The sequence below is a fragment of the Papaver somniferum genome, chromosome 3 (genome assembly GCF_003573695.1).
Source record: "Papaver somniferum cultivar HN1 chromosome 3, ASM357369v1, whole genome shotgun sequence".
Taxonomy (NCBI): Eukaryota; Viridiplantae; Streptophyta; class Magnoliopsida; order Ranunculales; family Papaveraceae; genus Papaver; species Papaver somniferum.
This window is the reverse complement of record NC_039360.1, coordinates 204,722,037-204,738,785: the sequence shown is the minus strand read 5'-3', so window position 1 is coordinate 204,738,785 and position 16,749 is coordinate 204,722,037. Positions and strand designations below refer to the sequence as shown.

General features: G+C 36.9%; 1 protein-coding gene across 1 annotated transcript; it reads left to right on the top strand.

Moving 5' to 3' along the window:
* Positions 1-8,972: 8,972 nt before the first annotated feature.
* LOC113358469 (probable plastid-lipid-associated protein 14, chloroplastic) lies at positions 8,973-14,993 on the top strand. The gene is made up of 14 exons (XM_026602060.1): positions 8,973-9,143; positions 9,267-9,568; positions 9,665-9,708; positions 9,813-9,891; positions 10,020-10,136; positions 10,589-10,771; positions 10,874-10,960; positions 11,926-12,032; positions 12,125-12,212; positions 12,443-12,523; positions 12,606-12,682; positions 13,071-13,206; positions 13,392-13,454; positions 14,189-14,993. Exons 2-14 carry the CDS (start codon positions 9,275-9,277, stop codon positions 14,819-14,821), a joined length of 1,989 nt encoding a protein of 662 aa, XP_026457845.1. The 5' UTR covers positions 8,973-9,143; positions 9,267-9,274; the 3' UTR covers positions 14,822-14,993.
* Positions 14,994-16,749: the final 1,756 nt, after the last annotated feature.

The window sequence follows — 16,749 nt, the reverse complement described above, 5'->3', positions numbered from 1 at the left end:
CAGTATAAGTTGTGTTCGGTTATAGCATGCTCCCCAAGATAGGTTGTGACCGGTTACACCATGCTTCCCAATGTAGCTTGTGACCGGTTACGCCTTACTTTCAGAGTAGCTTGTGATCGGTTACACCTTTTTCCCCAATGTAGCTTGTGACCGATTACACCTTACTTCCCAATGTAACTTGTGAACGATTACGCGTTGCTTTCCAAATTAGCTTGTGACCATTTACAACTTGATACACACTATAGGATATGACCGGTTATACCTTGATTCTCAACATAAGTCAAGATAGGTTCTACCTTGTCATCTTGGATTAGTCATCCAAATGATATTCAATAAAGAATCAGACCAACACACTTATGATTTCCCTTTCTATTATGAAACAAGTTCATACATATACTTCCTTAAACCAATGTAATAATACATAGATTCCTAGGATGAAATCACACTTATATCCTACACATAATCAAGTAAATAAATACAAGGATTATGTTAATGTCGTATTTACGAAGTTCAAAATATAAGCGTTATACTTTGTAATATAATATAATTCCTTAATACTTTGATCATTATGCTATGACAAGTCATCACTAGAGTATTATATACATGGCTTCGCATGTTATGTTTTCAATATAATACTACTTGAAAGATATGTTAGGAATGGAAACAAGTCAAGTAAGTATTACTAACCTCAAGTGGAAGGATGATGTCTTCGCTGCATTCGTTACTTCTTCACATTCTTCAGGTCTTCAGAGTAATACTTGTACGTCTCAACATTCTTAGACTTTCTAGTTTAACCTAAGCGAAGTTGACTCTAGTAAATAATCAAGCGACTCTAGATAAGTTTCGATACTAATATATGACAATCAAACTTGACATACCAATGCTTGGTGGGTTCAACCGAGCTATGCTTTAACAATTTGAAACTGGCGAGAAGAGAGAAAAATATTGGGATACTTATGTGCTTTGTTCGTAACTGGCGAGTAAATTTGTATGTACAAGGAAAATCCTTCTCTTGTGATTAGAGTTAAGGTCTCTCATGTTGTTCTTTCAGGAATGATACCAAATGGGGGAAATTTCTTTTGAATTTGTGCTTAATGGTAATATGTTTATGGGGAGAGCAAATGTGGAATTGTAGGAGATTATTGTACCTTTATATCTCCTTGACACGAACCGAGTTTACTTGGTGAAATCGTCTGAACTAAATGTTGGTATGTGTTCTTTAGTCTTGAATACTATTTTTTAACTCATCGTGATCCCATTTTCCGCCTTTGCCAATTTTGTTGTCAAAAAGGGGGATAGTTATTAAGTAGTATCTTACTACATTACATATGGCTTTTCGGAGCATCATGTAAGGAATGGATATTTATTTATAGTTTTTACCTATTTTGTAAAAGGAGTAAGTATTGACTAAGGGGTAGAAGATATCATCATAATATTGCTTCGAAGTTGTGGTGTAATTGAACTTTGAGGAAGGTAACAATATTATGTTTTTGTATAACAACCGATGAGTAGAGTGTGATTAACAAATTCTAGCAAAGCTATTTTTTAGTATTCTCATAAGCCATTATCGATATGGATCTTCAACAACAAAGGTGCTGAACGAACACATGCAGAACCATAAAAGAATTCAAAGTACGAAGAATTCAAGCATAGTGGATTGAGCTGAAAACTTTATTTATTTTGAATCTATATGTATTCAATAGTTTTGTCACTAAAATTGACAAATGGGGAGATTTTTAGAGCAATGCTCGGTTGAACCCACAAGTTTTGCTATATCAAGCTTCTTGTCAATGTTAAATGATAAAAACTATATCTTGATTTCTAGTCTACTAAGTCAAGTCTCAGACTAGGTTAGATGGTAGTTGAGTATCAGACATCACCCTTGAAGACTGAAGATCGACGAAGACATTTGAAGAACTTTTGTATCAGGTGTGTGAATACTAAACCATTCTATTTTACTTTGTATCTTACCATTATATCCTTTTGATACGATGTTCTATGATTTCTAATTGATTTACAAAGAAGAAATTTCGAGTCAAGCCTTTCTTGTTAAAAATCTCGAAATATGATTCTAAGCAAATATGTTCATAACCCTTAATAATATTAGTTTTAAACATTTTATTGTGTGAATTAATTTGTGGAGCAATTGAAAATTTCCCACACATCATGCGAGTATTTCAAACATCACAAGTGAGAAATATTGAACTTTTTGATATTTCTATTCAGGGTATGTTGGCGGACCAGTTGGCAAAACATAGATATCTGAGTTCCAGAAATACAAGAGGATTGGCGAACCAGTTTGCAAACCGCAAGTTTAGATGGGGACTATTCACGAAACCGTTGTGAACTGAATTTTGACTGCTTCACCCTAACTCGTGAACAAGCCTAACGGTTTACGGACCATTGTACCAACTATTCCAGTTCAAGATTTTAGTATACGCTCAAAGAATTATTTTCTACATATGTTTAGCATTACTAGAACTCTTGTAAATACTTCTAAGATTTCATTGATCACTCAAAGGCTTATGTATGTGCATCATGATTAAATTCCTAGGTGTTTAAATGAACATCAAATTGCTTTAGTTCTTTGGCATACTTGCCAAACTGAATAATCATTACACACGGTTCCATAACCGGTTCTTAGTGTATTTTTTTTATTGTATTTTCAAGACCAAAAGTGTTTGCTTGATTCTCAAGTTATCTTAGCTTGAATCCTAAGCAACCTCCGATCCTGTAAAATCTATAAATAGAGATGCTCTTTCAACTGGGAAAATCATTCCCTGACACTTTGTGTCCTAGTTGATTCTATAGACCTAGTTTTCCTTTGAGAAACATAGTTAGGTGTACGAATAAAATACTTCGCTTTGGGGATTCGTGAAGCCAGGTCTTACTATCTTTACCTTGATAGTTCGCGTATCCTGATCATCTTTTCTGTTATTGAGATTTTTGTAATCCCTTTCAGGCAAGATAGATAGTAATCACAAAGTTCTCTTCATCTCAGACTTTTTGATTCCTCGAGATAGGTATCTGAAAACTGATCTTAATTAATAATCTAGGATGCTCTTCGGGAGTCGTAAGTTCCGTATTTGTGAGGTTTGATAACTTTGTATATTGAAAATAGATTTCTTCACCCTGATCTTTGATTAAACGAAAATAAAATAGGCTTATATGTTAGAGGAGATTCGTATCAAAAGTATTCACTTAGGTTGAAACAACTCTTAGGTTGTAAAGGACGTCATCTAAGAAAATTAATTGCGTAGAGCCTTGCGAGGTTCAAGAGACGTAATGAGCGCGACTGTAACTGAATTGCTTAGAGGGTGGATTTGGTCTCAACTACATTCAAGTCCGATGTCTGATAATAGGTTAGTGTCTATAGCGGCTTAATACAGTTTGGTGTTCAAATCTGGACGAGTTCCCTGGTTTTTTATGCTATTGCGATTTCCTCGTTAACAAAACTTCTGGAGTCTTATGTTTTTCCTTTTCGCATTATATTGTTTACCTTTATAATTGGATTTACACAGGTTTGTACGTACTCAATCTAAGAGATACGTTCGCTTAATTATAATCGATTACGAGACTAGTTCTTGTAGAATTCGTATCTTCAAAGATAGATAACAAGTTTAATTACTTAGCAGAATTCCCGTTGGATTATTTGGATACGACTAGATTGATCTTGGATATTGATTTTTGAGATCGTCCAAGTACTCTGCTTAACAATCAGGTTCATGGACTCTGTGTCTATACATAATGATTGAGTATAGGTTAGAGATATAAACTCTATATACATATTGTCAAGGATCATTTAGTTAGTCTACTTGCAATTGTATTAAGTTTTGTCCATACAGGTTGCCGAGAGAAAATGTTGGGTGTGTAGTTTGGTACACCTGTGTTTTCAATCCGTACTATTAGAGTTCAAAAGAATGTCGTATCCCAAAGAATAAATCTTGATAGAAACAACCCGTGGAGGAGATTGGACAGTCAAGACTCTATCGAGATTTGAGACGGGCGAGAGGAAATACAAACCACCAGAGCTAGATTGAGAGGCGGCGAAATTGGCCCTAAATTCGGAGATAACCTTCTCCAAATCACGTATCTTAGGTTTATCGTTGTCCAACTCTGTTCTGAGGTCTGCAACGCCAAAAGCAACGAATTTGCTAACAAAAGAAGAAAGTGAATTTTCTCATCCTTCGCGTGAAGCAACTTTTCGTAATCTCTTTTCATAGATTCGTAACAAATTCAAGCATTAATAATATAGGATTCAAGATCATAAATATCTTTATCCCTCCAAGAATCACTGCTCAATCTCAAAAGCCTACTATTTTCAGCGTGCGAATTTTCCAAAGCAGCATAAAGAACCTTGCAGCGATTAACCATGCTGACAAGCTCAACATGCATCTGAAGAATAAATTCAAACAATAAGGAAAACATGGTAAATTAAAAAAACTCATCATGGCCAAAATGAGAAGTAACACAGGTTATCCGTGCATTAGGTGAAAAAATCTGAGACTTGGTTGAAGGAAGGTCAAGATGATTGACCTTTAAATTGTCGTCGATGCGAGAATAGTTCAACAAAGTATATAAAGGGAGATCAACCTCCCCTCATAATACAAAATTTTGATTATAATAGTATTCAAAGAAGCTAGCATGAGTATACCATGAGCTCAGCCAAGTTCACATCTGATTTATTGGTTGCAAAACTAACGTACTAAAAAAGAATATTACAAGTATCCACAGGAGGAGGAGTATCAAAAGGAAGAGTGTGGGACTACAAGCCCACTCAACCATAAGAGCTAATAATCACAGGGTGCTGGCCGGAGCCACAAAACTGAGAACCGAAACTAGGACACAAGATTTTCAGGGATTGCTAAATCCTATTGCAAAAGTCTCTCCATTTAAAGATTTTCAAGACTCCAGGTAGCTTTGAATTTAAGCAAAGATAGTTTGAGATCCAAGCAAATACTTTTCCATTTTGGATAAAGTTCTTATTAGAAATTCATTTAAGTGTATGAAAAGTCCGACTTGAAATTAGAAGTGTTTATGCATTAAGGTCCAGAGTTCTGGAAACGTGCACAATGATAGTCCATAGCGGCAAGTATGTATTTGAACTTACAAGCACTTGGAAATGTTCAACAACACTCAAGACTAAACAAACATCCTCAATCCCAAAGTGATTTTATGAATAAAGTTATTTGAGAAGTGTCTATGAGAGTTATAGCAAAAGCGAACATAATCATATAGAGTAGTTCGTGACTTTCTGCTAAACTGGAACTGTATAGGTTTGCAAATCGTTGGCAGTTCACGAAGTCAAGCCCTAAGGGTTTGCAAACCTTGCCAGTTCGCCAAGTCAGATTCAAATGGTTTGCAAACCTACCTCCATTCTGTAACTCTGATGTAAAGGGTTCGTAAACCGGGTTTGCCGACCTCTATAGTCTCCGGAATTCAAACCGATTTAGGTAATACATACAAGTATGTGTACCTTGCGCTGAATATTTCTATATTTATTATAATTAACTTTGAAATATTCCAACCATAGATGGTATGCGTTGTTACTTGGGCAATTTCCAATGATCAACTTGAAAAAAAATAGTTTGTGAATAATGATAGTTCGAACTAAGATTGCTATAAAAGGATCTATGAACATCCATTGATTGAATCATATTTCTAGAATTAAACCAAGACAAACTTAAACTCGAAATTTCTTCTTTGCAATATTAATTTTACTTACTGTATTACTATCTTATAATTTACGGAACTATAGTTTCTCTCTCCAAGGAGAGCTCTGCAAATCGGGCAATTCTGAGTCAAAATTTTATAACCGATTCACCATTAAAAACATTAGTTTATTCAAACTTAAATCAATTATGGGTTTTCAGTTCGATGTCGGTTGAACAAAATTAGTTGTACAGTTGATGTATTCGGGTGGATTGTATTCTTCATACCTCTTGAGTTTCTAGATTTATTTGGTCGAGTAAGTGAAAAAATCTGAATCTTCCAGTAGTCGGAAACCGGGTTGAGTACCTGGAATCTTCCTCCGCTTTGCCTCCTGTAAGTTTTTTCTCAAGTTCTTAAGCATCGTGCCATTTTTTTGTTTAGTTTGTTTACTGTATGGTTTCGAATCGGGAAAGGTATACTCACAATCCCTGACTGCTTCAAAGTTGAAATTCACCTTATAAACTAAACCATACAGATAAACCAAAATCAATCACAAAAGTGGCCTCAACTGCACCTTGTTTAATGAAATCACAATCAACATCAATCAAATATAGGTGTTATGTATTACTAGAAACAACGCCTCAAAATATGGGTTTCTGTTTTAATCATATAAATCCTCATATGTATCAATTGATCTATGATGGGTTGTTATTCAAACCTATGGCCTTCTAGATAATCCATATATGGATCTCTGAACCGATCCGTGCAAAGATGGTTAAAGCTTTGGCTACAAATTCCTTTCTTTTTTATCAGACGAATACGATTTTTAATCAACAAAGAGAAGAGCGTTGTGTACCAAAACTGGAAGAGAAAACATCTTGATGAGTAATATTTCATCCACGGAACGTTGAGTGTCGAAAAAATTGGGAAGGGATCTCCATCGTAATCAAATCAGGGGAACGCAAACTCAAACTGTTGTACACGTTGGATATACCAAGGAAGATTCACTCTTTTTTAAGTGTATTATAGGAAAGAAGACAGTTCGTTCTTCATCTTTATTGCATCCTCCGCTGAACAGCTTGGCCGAGAGCAGATTGTCCGAGTCACGAACAAACTGGGTTATGGAATCTGAACACATCTCACTCAGGAAGACCCTTCCGTTTCAATCCGATATACAACAAATTTGGTTTAAAATATCTCTGGTGGGGACACGTCTGTTTTTGGGAAAGGGGAATGTCTCTGTCACATTTATGGGTTCAGATAAAGAAAATAACATGTGTTCATTTGGAGGACACGTAGAGACTTATGCATGGAGTGACCACCTGGCGCGACTTTTCATGATCCATACTCCAGCTTCAAAACACGCCTTACTAAACGAAGTTGCTATCAAATATGATGAAGTCAAGTCGGTGATCAAGAATGCAACAAGCAGTCAAAGCTCCGGTATAACCCCGATCAAACCAAGTCAAAGGCAACCACAGCTGTGATGAAACTTCTCAATAGCTGAAGAGAGGTTTGTTGAGACCTTTCATGGAGAAATGCAAGATGTTGGCTGGAGCCAACTCTCGCATGCAAAATGATTAATTCCCCGGGGGATTGTCAAAGAAAACTTCATATTTTGACAGTCCAAATATCGTGTGAGCTCATGTGTAATGTTAGGTCGACTCCACCTTTTTAGTATATAAATAAAGGTGCTAGGACACCATGCTTCAATGGTACTTTAGGTCTAGTTTCATGTTATGGTCTCTCCTATACACTATCTTGGGGTCATCCTGCAGGCTATGTTCAATCTCGACTATTACGGCGTTATACCAACAATTCAGCTCCGCACCATCACCATCAACTACAACTACCATCTTCAGTCTCCTGCGCACCTTTTCGTAACGGCAGTTCTCTCCGGCGGGTACTTTGTTTACCAACTAGGGATGATAGCTGTACTGAAATCAGGTTTTGTTATCTCCGGCAGGTACTTGGTTTACCAACTAGGGTTAATAACTTATTGAAGCAGGACATTGGTCCTTTTAAAATTTGGCTTTTCTTGTGGAAAGTCGTTGAAGATGAAGGCATTCCAGCATTCGTTTATCTTTAAGTTTGAGGATCAACACGGTATCACCTCCATCATAGGCAGCTGAATTCAAGGAAAAAAGATAGTGGTCGAAGAAACTTTGCCAACCTGTATGAAAATGACCAAAATCGTCAACCAGTGTATGCTATTATGTATCTTTCTTCCATGTTTTTAGACAAATTTGTTAGTAGTACCACGGATAGTTTAGATTCTGCGGATCATCAACAACAGGACACCACTATGCAATTTTTACATCAACAAGCCGTACACCACATCACAGCAGCAACTGCTACCAATCCGCCAACCCATCGGTTACACAACCATCATCAGCACCAAGGGATTACTTCAAGGTTCAGACTAAGAAGTATCCATCAAAACTTAGGCTATTCTTGTGGATAGTCATTGAAGAAAGTGTCAAAACCATCGCATTCCGATCTACAACCACCACATCAACAACTATTGGGATAGCTATAACTGTTGTGTTGTACCAGGATCAAGAAATGACCAAGATTGTGATGAAACAATGCAGGTAAACGAAATCAAAACTCATAAAAACATCGACGCCATCAAGGGGATAAGGTATTTCCGAACAAGTCCGTCTGAGGTGAATGCTTATAATTGGGAATTAATTATGCTAATGTTTATTTACCCGATTATAAAGACTAGGAATGCTACATTCCTAAACTATGTAGCACTTGAAATTTCGAGCCTATAAATAAAACTCTCCTTTCCAAAAAAAAAAAAACTTATAATTTCGAATAGCATTCTGCCACCTTGTTCTGAGTATAAAAACAGTCATACCTTGGATAGAATCATAGATCCGTCCATGCAGTATTATATATTAGCAATGAAATCATGAGGTTTACCTCCGCCTTAAAAGAATAAAAAAGTAAATTAAGAAAATAAGAGCAGAGGGAACCGTTAATCAAGTGCGAATTCGTGCATACATCATAACGAGTGTATATTTCACATTTTAATCTCTACCCTTGATTTAATTTAGGAAATTATTTAATGAGGGTCGTGATTTTAAACATGGAGGATAATGGGACCATCAGTTAAATAATCAATTAATCAGAAGAATATGTGAAATATACAGTATGCCCAGTATGCCCTTGTTAGAAGAGTGTGAAAAGATTTGGACTCGCATCTGTGACGCCCATGTGGTCAAACTGCGGTCATAATAAGTTGACAAAGCCAATTTTGCACCTTCATTTCAACGGAACATAGAGAGTAAAGATATTTGCAGTAGCAGATGCTGACATGCGTAGAACTCATGCTGTAAACTCTCCAGCGTTTCCTCACACGCAACCTTCACAATCACTACAAACTCTCTCTCTCTCTCTCTCATCTCTTTTGTATATAAAAACAAAGTTGTTCCTTGAATTTTATTAGTTTCATCAATCAACGCTCACGTTTCCATTTCTGGGTTAGTTCTCCTTTTCTTTAATCCTCTCCATGTTTTACAATTCTTGGGTCTCAAATCAGTACCGCTGACATCATTTAGACTTATTTCTTGTTGTTGTTTTATTTGGTTTGCTTGCGTATATAGGTAATTTGATGGCTTTATGTGGAATTGGGTTTAATTCGGGATTGAATGGGATTGGATTTAAGCAATACAGTAGAAATTCATCCTCAGTAATACTAATTAAACCTACCGCTAGTACACATTTGGTTAGAAGAAAGAGTAATAATCCAGTGCGGAGACGAAGATCGAATATAAATTGTTCCACAAAGAAGGATGATCAAATTGTTGAATCCGTTACTGTTGATGAAAAGCTAGGACCTGTTATGAAGTTTAAAATGTCTGACTTTACGATTTGTGATTGTACTAGCGTTGGACTCGGTGGTAGGGTATGTCAACCCTACTTTCTTTGATTGTGATTAGTTAGTGAGATTGATCATTTGTGGAGGGTTTACATATTTACTTTAGAACTTTTTGTTCTACAGGCAGATGAGATTGTATTCGAAGCTATTGTAAATAATCCACAAAGGTTGGTTTTTAAGAAGTCTACTTTTCTGTCTGAAGTTTGGCTTATGAGGATGATTAATTTGAGTGACTTTAAGTGTGTAATTATGTATCATGGCACTGTAACAGTCCCTTGTATAATTCGAGGGTGGTGCTTCGAAGATATACTAGTTCACAAGCTCAGCGCAGAGGGAAACGGGCCATAGAGGTGAATGAACCTCTCTGAATTCCTTAGATTTCTAGTACTATTTCATGTTTGTGGGTCTCTCATTTTCTTGTTCGCAGTAGTTCATTTTCGATGATGTCGCTAATGTGGGTTTCTACAATCACTCGCAGGTGTTAAAGAAGCTCGCACGACGGAAATTTTTATATCATTCATATTCAATGCAAGTTCATGGCTACGTGGCTTCTTCTGGTAGCACTAACGAAAGCTCATTTACTCTTGTTCATGGGGTAAGCATTTCATGGGCTCTTTATGAACATTCAAGTCAGTAACAGAAGGCTAGAAGGCTAGAAAAGTAACAACAAATAAGGATCCATTTCCCACTTAAGAAATTTCCATGTGATGTCATATTCACCATACAAAGTGCTATGTTGTGCATTTTGAGGAGCACTACACTGAACTCCATCATCCAGTTCTCGGGTATCATGTAGTTAAAAAAACGAGTGTGCAACTTATGGTGAGTGTATGGCAGATTATGAAGTGGGCGTAAAAATATCCTTTCATCCCTGGGGGTGGGGGACCCATTGTATGCTGGGTGCACCCCATGCTCTTGATATTTGATGGGCCTTTTTATGTCGGGAAATATATTTATTGTATCCTGATGATGTTAAAATTTCTTTTTATATGACTGTATGAGCTGAGTTGCATAGATTAAGCTTTTTTTTTCTTTTTTTTTTTGAAGTATCACGGTAGTTACTCTCTAAGACATTGGCTCCAACTTCCGGATTGGCTTCCAACCTTAGAAGCTACTCTAGCATTGGATGAGGAGAGTGTAAGGAAGGTGGGAGATGACAAAGTTGGAGGATCTGCAATCTCCCGGAAGTTGCGAATTATTCGGATTCTAATGAGGGATCTTTTGGTTGGCGTATGTATTCAATTCAATACTATGTTTTTTGGAAATATGTTTATCAAAGACTCAAAAAGTAAGATTTTAAGGTTTTGTTTTTGTAATTATTATTACCTTCAGGTGAATTATCTACACAGCCATGGACTCGCCCATACTGAGCTAAAGCTAGAAAATGTTCATATAAGTCCATTGGATAGACATATCAAAGTAAGTTTGCCACTCTTCACAATATCATCCTATTCTATCCCTGCAATACTTGGAAATTGTGATATCTAGAACTTCATTGAAACCTTTTTTTGTCATGGGATACTGTTATTATTTGATTTATGAATTAGCTGATATTCCAAGTACTGCAGTGTGAAGGCGGACACTGTATAAGAAGTAGGCATTTGAATTGTCTCTATACCGTATACGGGGCTAAGATGCTTCAAAAAAAAAAAAAAACTTGGGGCTAAGCTTTTAGTTCAGTCATAGGGCTGAATGTAGTTACCGTCTGCTGGCAGCTACTGACGAAAGAAAAATTGCCAGTTTAAGTTGTGGAAGAAGTCCTTTCTGGATGGTGAGAGAATTGACTTAAAAGCATTGTGGTATTTAGCCAGTTGATTCTTTCTCAATCCTTTCCTTAAGAGTGGTCAAGGACCAGGTGAATTGTTGGTAAACCAGGATGCAGTCGATGGCTAAATCACAAACCGGGACTACCGTGAAGACTGCTTCTTAAATCCTCGACCTCAAAGAAAATGTAAATATGAGCCACCCAATCAAGCAAGAGTTGCCTATAAATTGACATACATATTCATCAGGGATATATGTTTTGGAGTCCCTCTGTTATTTATTTCAGTTACCAATTGAAATAGTTTTGTTGTTGGTGGAAATTCTATGCATGGTACACGTCAAAGTTCTATCTCTTTATTTTGTTCGTCATTTGATCTCGCTGTATCTCGCTGTATGAAGTAGAGAAAAGTGAATTAACCATTAAAACACAAAGTGGGCTTGATTGAATCTTTTGCGAAGGAGGAGATGACTTATCATGGTTTTGATTTGTGGGACAAAGTCCCGAAGTTCTTCTGTAGCTATATGGGTGAAATGGCGTTTGAGTTCATGGACAGGCGTGATCTGATAATGCTTATCCCTAGTACCTTTTGTGAATACATGTTAACAGTCACTTTTATCAGGTAGGAATTCTGGGCAATTCGTCGGACTTCTATGAAGACAATCCAGGTAACAGCACACTAGATGCCAACATGGACAGGCGCCAAATGATGATTGCATTTGACATGAGGTAGATTTGGGTAAACTAAATTAAACTGCATTTAATGTGTTAGTATTTCGAGCATTGTTTCTGAAGATTCACCTGTTGGTTGTGCTACCCAGATGTGTTGGTTTTATGATGGCAAAAATTGTATTGCGGGAGCTTATGGACCCTATAGTTTTCATGACATTCAAATCCTTCCTCACTAAGGTATTTCAGAATTCCTCAGAGTCAGATTTCTGCATGACCTAATTATCAAGTTTCGCAGTTCTATCTGGTGCTGTGTGGTGAATAAAATGTTGAACCCATTTAGATTGAAAGTTCAGATGTTGACTGGCATCCTCTAGTTGTTATCTGAAACTCAAAACACCTGGATAATATACCTTCTTCCCATTCACTTCAATTGTTGCATTGAAATTTCTTCTTATCTGCAATTGCAGGGAAATCAACCATCATGCCTACGTGAGTTTCTCTTGCCAATTCTCTGCAAGAACTCTCCATCAGGAAATGCTGGTTTGCAAGTTAGTATCCTGACATGAACAATCTGCATTATCTTCTGGTTTGGACATCCAAAGCCTTAACAAACTTATATTCTGCTTGCAGTTACTTGATAGGAATTGGGGTGCAGGTTGGAACCTTTTATCATCGTTGCTTGCAACAAAACCTAGCGAGAGAATACAGTAAGCCTGAGTTTATGTCATTTGATTTCTTCATGTAAATCTATCATCATCTTTAAGGTCTTCGACTTTTGAAAACTCGTGGATGAGCTCATTTCTTATTTAGTTAATTTGGCTTTCTTAGACTTTTCAATCATCCATATATTTATCTGTTATCGTTTATGCTCATACTATGTTCACATGATATCTTTTTTCTTTTCTTTTTTATTATAAACATAAGATTTATCATTTATTTAATGTGTCATGCACTCCCGCGATGAGAATTTCGTTACCTACTTAAGCCCTAGGCTGATCTGTGACCCTCCAGATGTGCAAAAGCAAAGCAAACTCACTTGACTGTACATTTTTCTTGTTTGTCTGACTCATAACAATCATCTGGAACACATTGCAGTTGTCTGGATGCTCTAAGACACCCATTTCTTTGTGGACCAAGATGGCGTGTATACCCGCCCATGGACATGATCAGGTGGGGTCTAGGTTCTACTGCTGTTCGGATTACAGAGGAATATATTTATGGGCGACATCAGGTGATAAGATACAGAACGGAGCATTTTATTTTATATTATTTCCTGTTACGTCTTGCTGTTTTAGGTTCTTGTTTTGGTATGTATTCCGATTAGTTAACATTGAAGTATGCCTGGGTGTAATTTTCCTAACTGGGAATAATATAGACAAACTGTTTTGCTAAAAGTTGTTTCACTTATATTCTCAGCGTAGCAGGCTAGCACACTTCATCGAATTGATGGAGATGTTAAATCCCAATCAAGAGCCCAAGGTAATATCTTCAAACCATTCTTTCGTATAATTGTTAATTCTTTCCCCAGCCTAGTACATGATTTTTACTCACTGGACCCAGCGAAAAATAACTCTTTTCCAGTATTCCTCGCTTTTTGGTTTTGTGTTGGAAGTGCAACTTCCTGTTATATCAACTTCCATAGGTAAACTTACACTATATGATTCCGGAAAATAATATTATCTTTGAATAATAGATATTAACAACATCCACATAGTGTCCCTAAATGTTACGCCAGTTTCTAAATTGGCTTATATCTTCATTGCATTGACAATTCAAGGTTTAGATGAAGCCAAGTCTCCAACAATTGTTTTATGGAAGTGCTGCTTGATAAGGAAATTCTGGGGGACCATGACTGTTGTTTTAGTCTATATTCTATTCTCTAACTTGACACATTTTGATTTTGACACCTTTCGGGACTCCATAAACCGTGAAGATCTCAAGTCAACCATCCATTGGATTATTATGGCTACCAACTCTTACCTAGCATTAAACATGGGTACTCACCATTTAAGTCCCGCCAATTTTATTGTTTTCTTTCACCTGCATCAAACACTGGGAACGGAACTGCACTCATATTGGCCCACGAAAACGATCCACCTATCAAATTGTCCGAGTTGGATTAGCCGTCATTGTTGTATCCTTTATGTAGAGTTGCTAATGAATATTATTTGACATCGCTTATCTTTCTTTTTATTTATTGTTCTCTTTTGTAGAACTGGCTCGAGTTCCTTCCAGGAAAGTGGCGTCTGTTGTACTCTACTGGAAGGCACATTGGTTTAACTCTTCGGCAACCTTCTACGAGGGTTCTAATCGGTGATGTGTACCTCAGTATATTACAGGCTTCTGCAACGATAGACACCATCACGCTCACTTCAAATATTAATTTCTCAGTCTTGGTTGGCCCAGATTGGCCGCATGAAAAGCGCGGCATATCTGGGAAGTTGAAAGTAGATTCTGTAGTTAGGGTAACAGCTGGGAAGAGAAAATACCTCAAGGAAGAGACCGGTGAAGCAAAAAATATTTCTTACTCATCGAACACAAAAGATCAAGTTGCTCAAAGACCGTCTAAGAACTGGAGAAGGGCTAGTCCTGTTAAAGAACCTCCATCTAGCCTTCCAGTTGCTAAGCTTGCTTCGGGTGAGATCGAGGTAACAATGAATCTCGATGATTCGTCATTGCAGAAGGTTAATATTGCAAAGAATGTAATTCAGGAGGTCCGAACATTGGTTCCCCCAGAAATATTTGATGTGTCTAAACTAGTGTGCGGGACCTTTTTGGATTCTAGACTTCTAGTCCTTCGAGGGGTAAATGGATCTGCGTTGCTTTTTACCAGATCATGTAGATAACAGAACAAAACAAAAAAAGAAAAAATTGTAAATCTGGTGTGTGAAGTTCGAAAGGTTGTTCCATAGAGGGAAAAAAATATGGCAACAGTGATTGACAATTACTGTATGTATATATTGTGATTATCCAAGAATTGATGTACATAAGTAACATAAGAATATAATTTACTCTGAAGTGAATGTACCATTATGTAGTCATGCTTGCTGCACACCTACAGACTAGAGGAACCAAAATATGCATTTAGGAGAAGCTATAAACATAGTGATCCATGCCATCGCAGGAACCAAAATATGCATTTAGGAGAAGCTGAACATAGTGATCCATGCCATCATATGTTAACCTAACATTTTGTGGCTCCCATAACTGCAACATGGTTTGGTTAAACGCGCTCTCGAGACTACTACATAATTATCGATTACTCGGCATGAGTCACGCCCTGGTCAAGGGAAAAATGTTCAAGAAAGCCAACAGCAGCTCAGAGAAGTTGTACTTCGACAACAGAACCAATTCAATGTTTAAACGTACACGCTTCTTGGGCATTATCGAAGTGGGTCAGACATGAACAACCGGATAGAAGAAAAATATGAACGATTTTTTTGGGACCATTCTTTTTTGGGGACCAAGGTCTTATTGGACCACCTACCCTACAATGTTAAGGGATGTCCTAAAATCAGATGAGATTACTAATTTGGCCCTTATCCTAATTAAATTTAATCCTAATCTAATAACTACTCCTGATTAAAATTAACCCTAACTTAATGTAAAACAAAAACAAAAGTATCTAAACCTAGCCGCACAAAAAAAATCAGTTCTCCTCTACTTCTCTTCTTCCCCATTTCAACATCGTCTTCATCAATTAATCGTCGATTCATAAAATTTTCATCGTCGATTAATCAATCGACTATAAGAATGGTTCTTCGAAAGAAAACCAACAGACTCCCAGGAACAGGTCCCCCATCAGGGCATCTAGTAAATCAACCAAGTGATTTTGAGATTCATAAAGAAGTGGAACAGCTAAGTGAATCCACAATCCAGTATAATAGACGCAATAAGAAACCTGATTATGCCATGGGATAGATTCAAAGGTATTTTCCAACAAACCCATTACTTTTAATTTGATGGATTCGTTTATTTGAATAGAAATCATCAAAATATGGTTCAAATGGAAGTTACAGTGCACTGTTCGGTTAGGACGAATTTCTAAAGAACCCTAGTTTGTTAACCGAACTTCCTGAAAGGAAGAACACGAAGAACAGTTCGGTTCTATATGATTCAAAACTAGGTCACCGAACTGGCAGTTCGGTTAGTTCGCAAAGAAGCCTAAAACTTTTTTCTCACCGAACTTAACCAGTTTTACAACAAATTGTTTTTCCACATGTAACCGAACTGTCCAATTTTGCCTGCTATTTTGAGTTTTTGTGTAACCGAACTGAGCTATCTTGTTCGGTTGGTTCACATAAAATTCTAAAACTATTCAGTAACCGAACTTTACAAAAAAAAAAATTAAAAAAAAAATCAATGTAACCGGACTATGCTATTTTTCCCAATATGTTGAGTTTCAATTTAACCGAAATTGTCCAACTTTGTTGAGTTGCATACATGAGGAGTTCGGTTTATTCGAAAAAAAACTTGACAAACCGAGCTCTTCACTAATAGTGACCAATGTTGATTTCGGTTTGTTCGCAAAAAATCTTGACAAACCGAACTCTTCAGTACTTGCATTCATGTGGAGTTCGGTTTGTTCGCAAAAAAACTTGACAAACCGAACTCTTCACTAATAGTGACCAATGTTGAGTTCGGTTTGTTCGCAAAAAAACTTGACAAACCGAACTCTTCGCTGAGTACCCTTATTTGCATATGATTCAATGAATCATTTATCGGTTAAGCTGATATCTTTTGTTTTCTTGATTTGTGGCAGAGGCAAAAAATC

Excerpts from the sequence above, each read along its gene's own strand:
- LOC113358469 (XM_026602060.1), top strand. The coding sequence starts at position 9,275 with ATGGCTTTATGTGGAATTGGGTTTAATTCGGGATTGAATGGGATTGGA. Across the intron at positions 9,569-9,664 it reads GCGTTGGACTCGGTGGTAGG|GCAGATGAGATTGTATTCGA; the intron begins GTATGTCAACCC and ends TTTGTTCTACAG. Across the intron at positions 12,683-13,070 it reads AAACCTAGCGAGAGAATACA|TTGTCTGGATGCTCTAAGAC; the intron begins GTAAGCCTGAGT and ends AACACATTGCAG.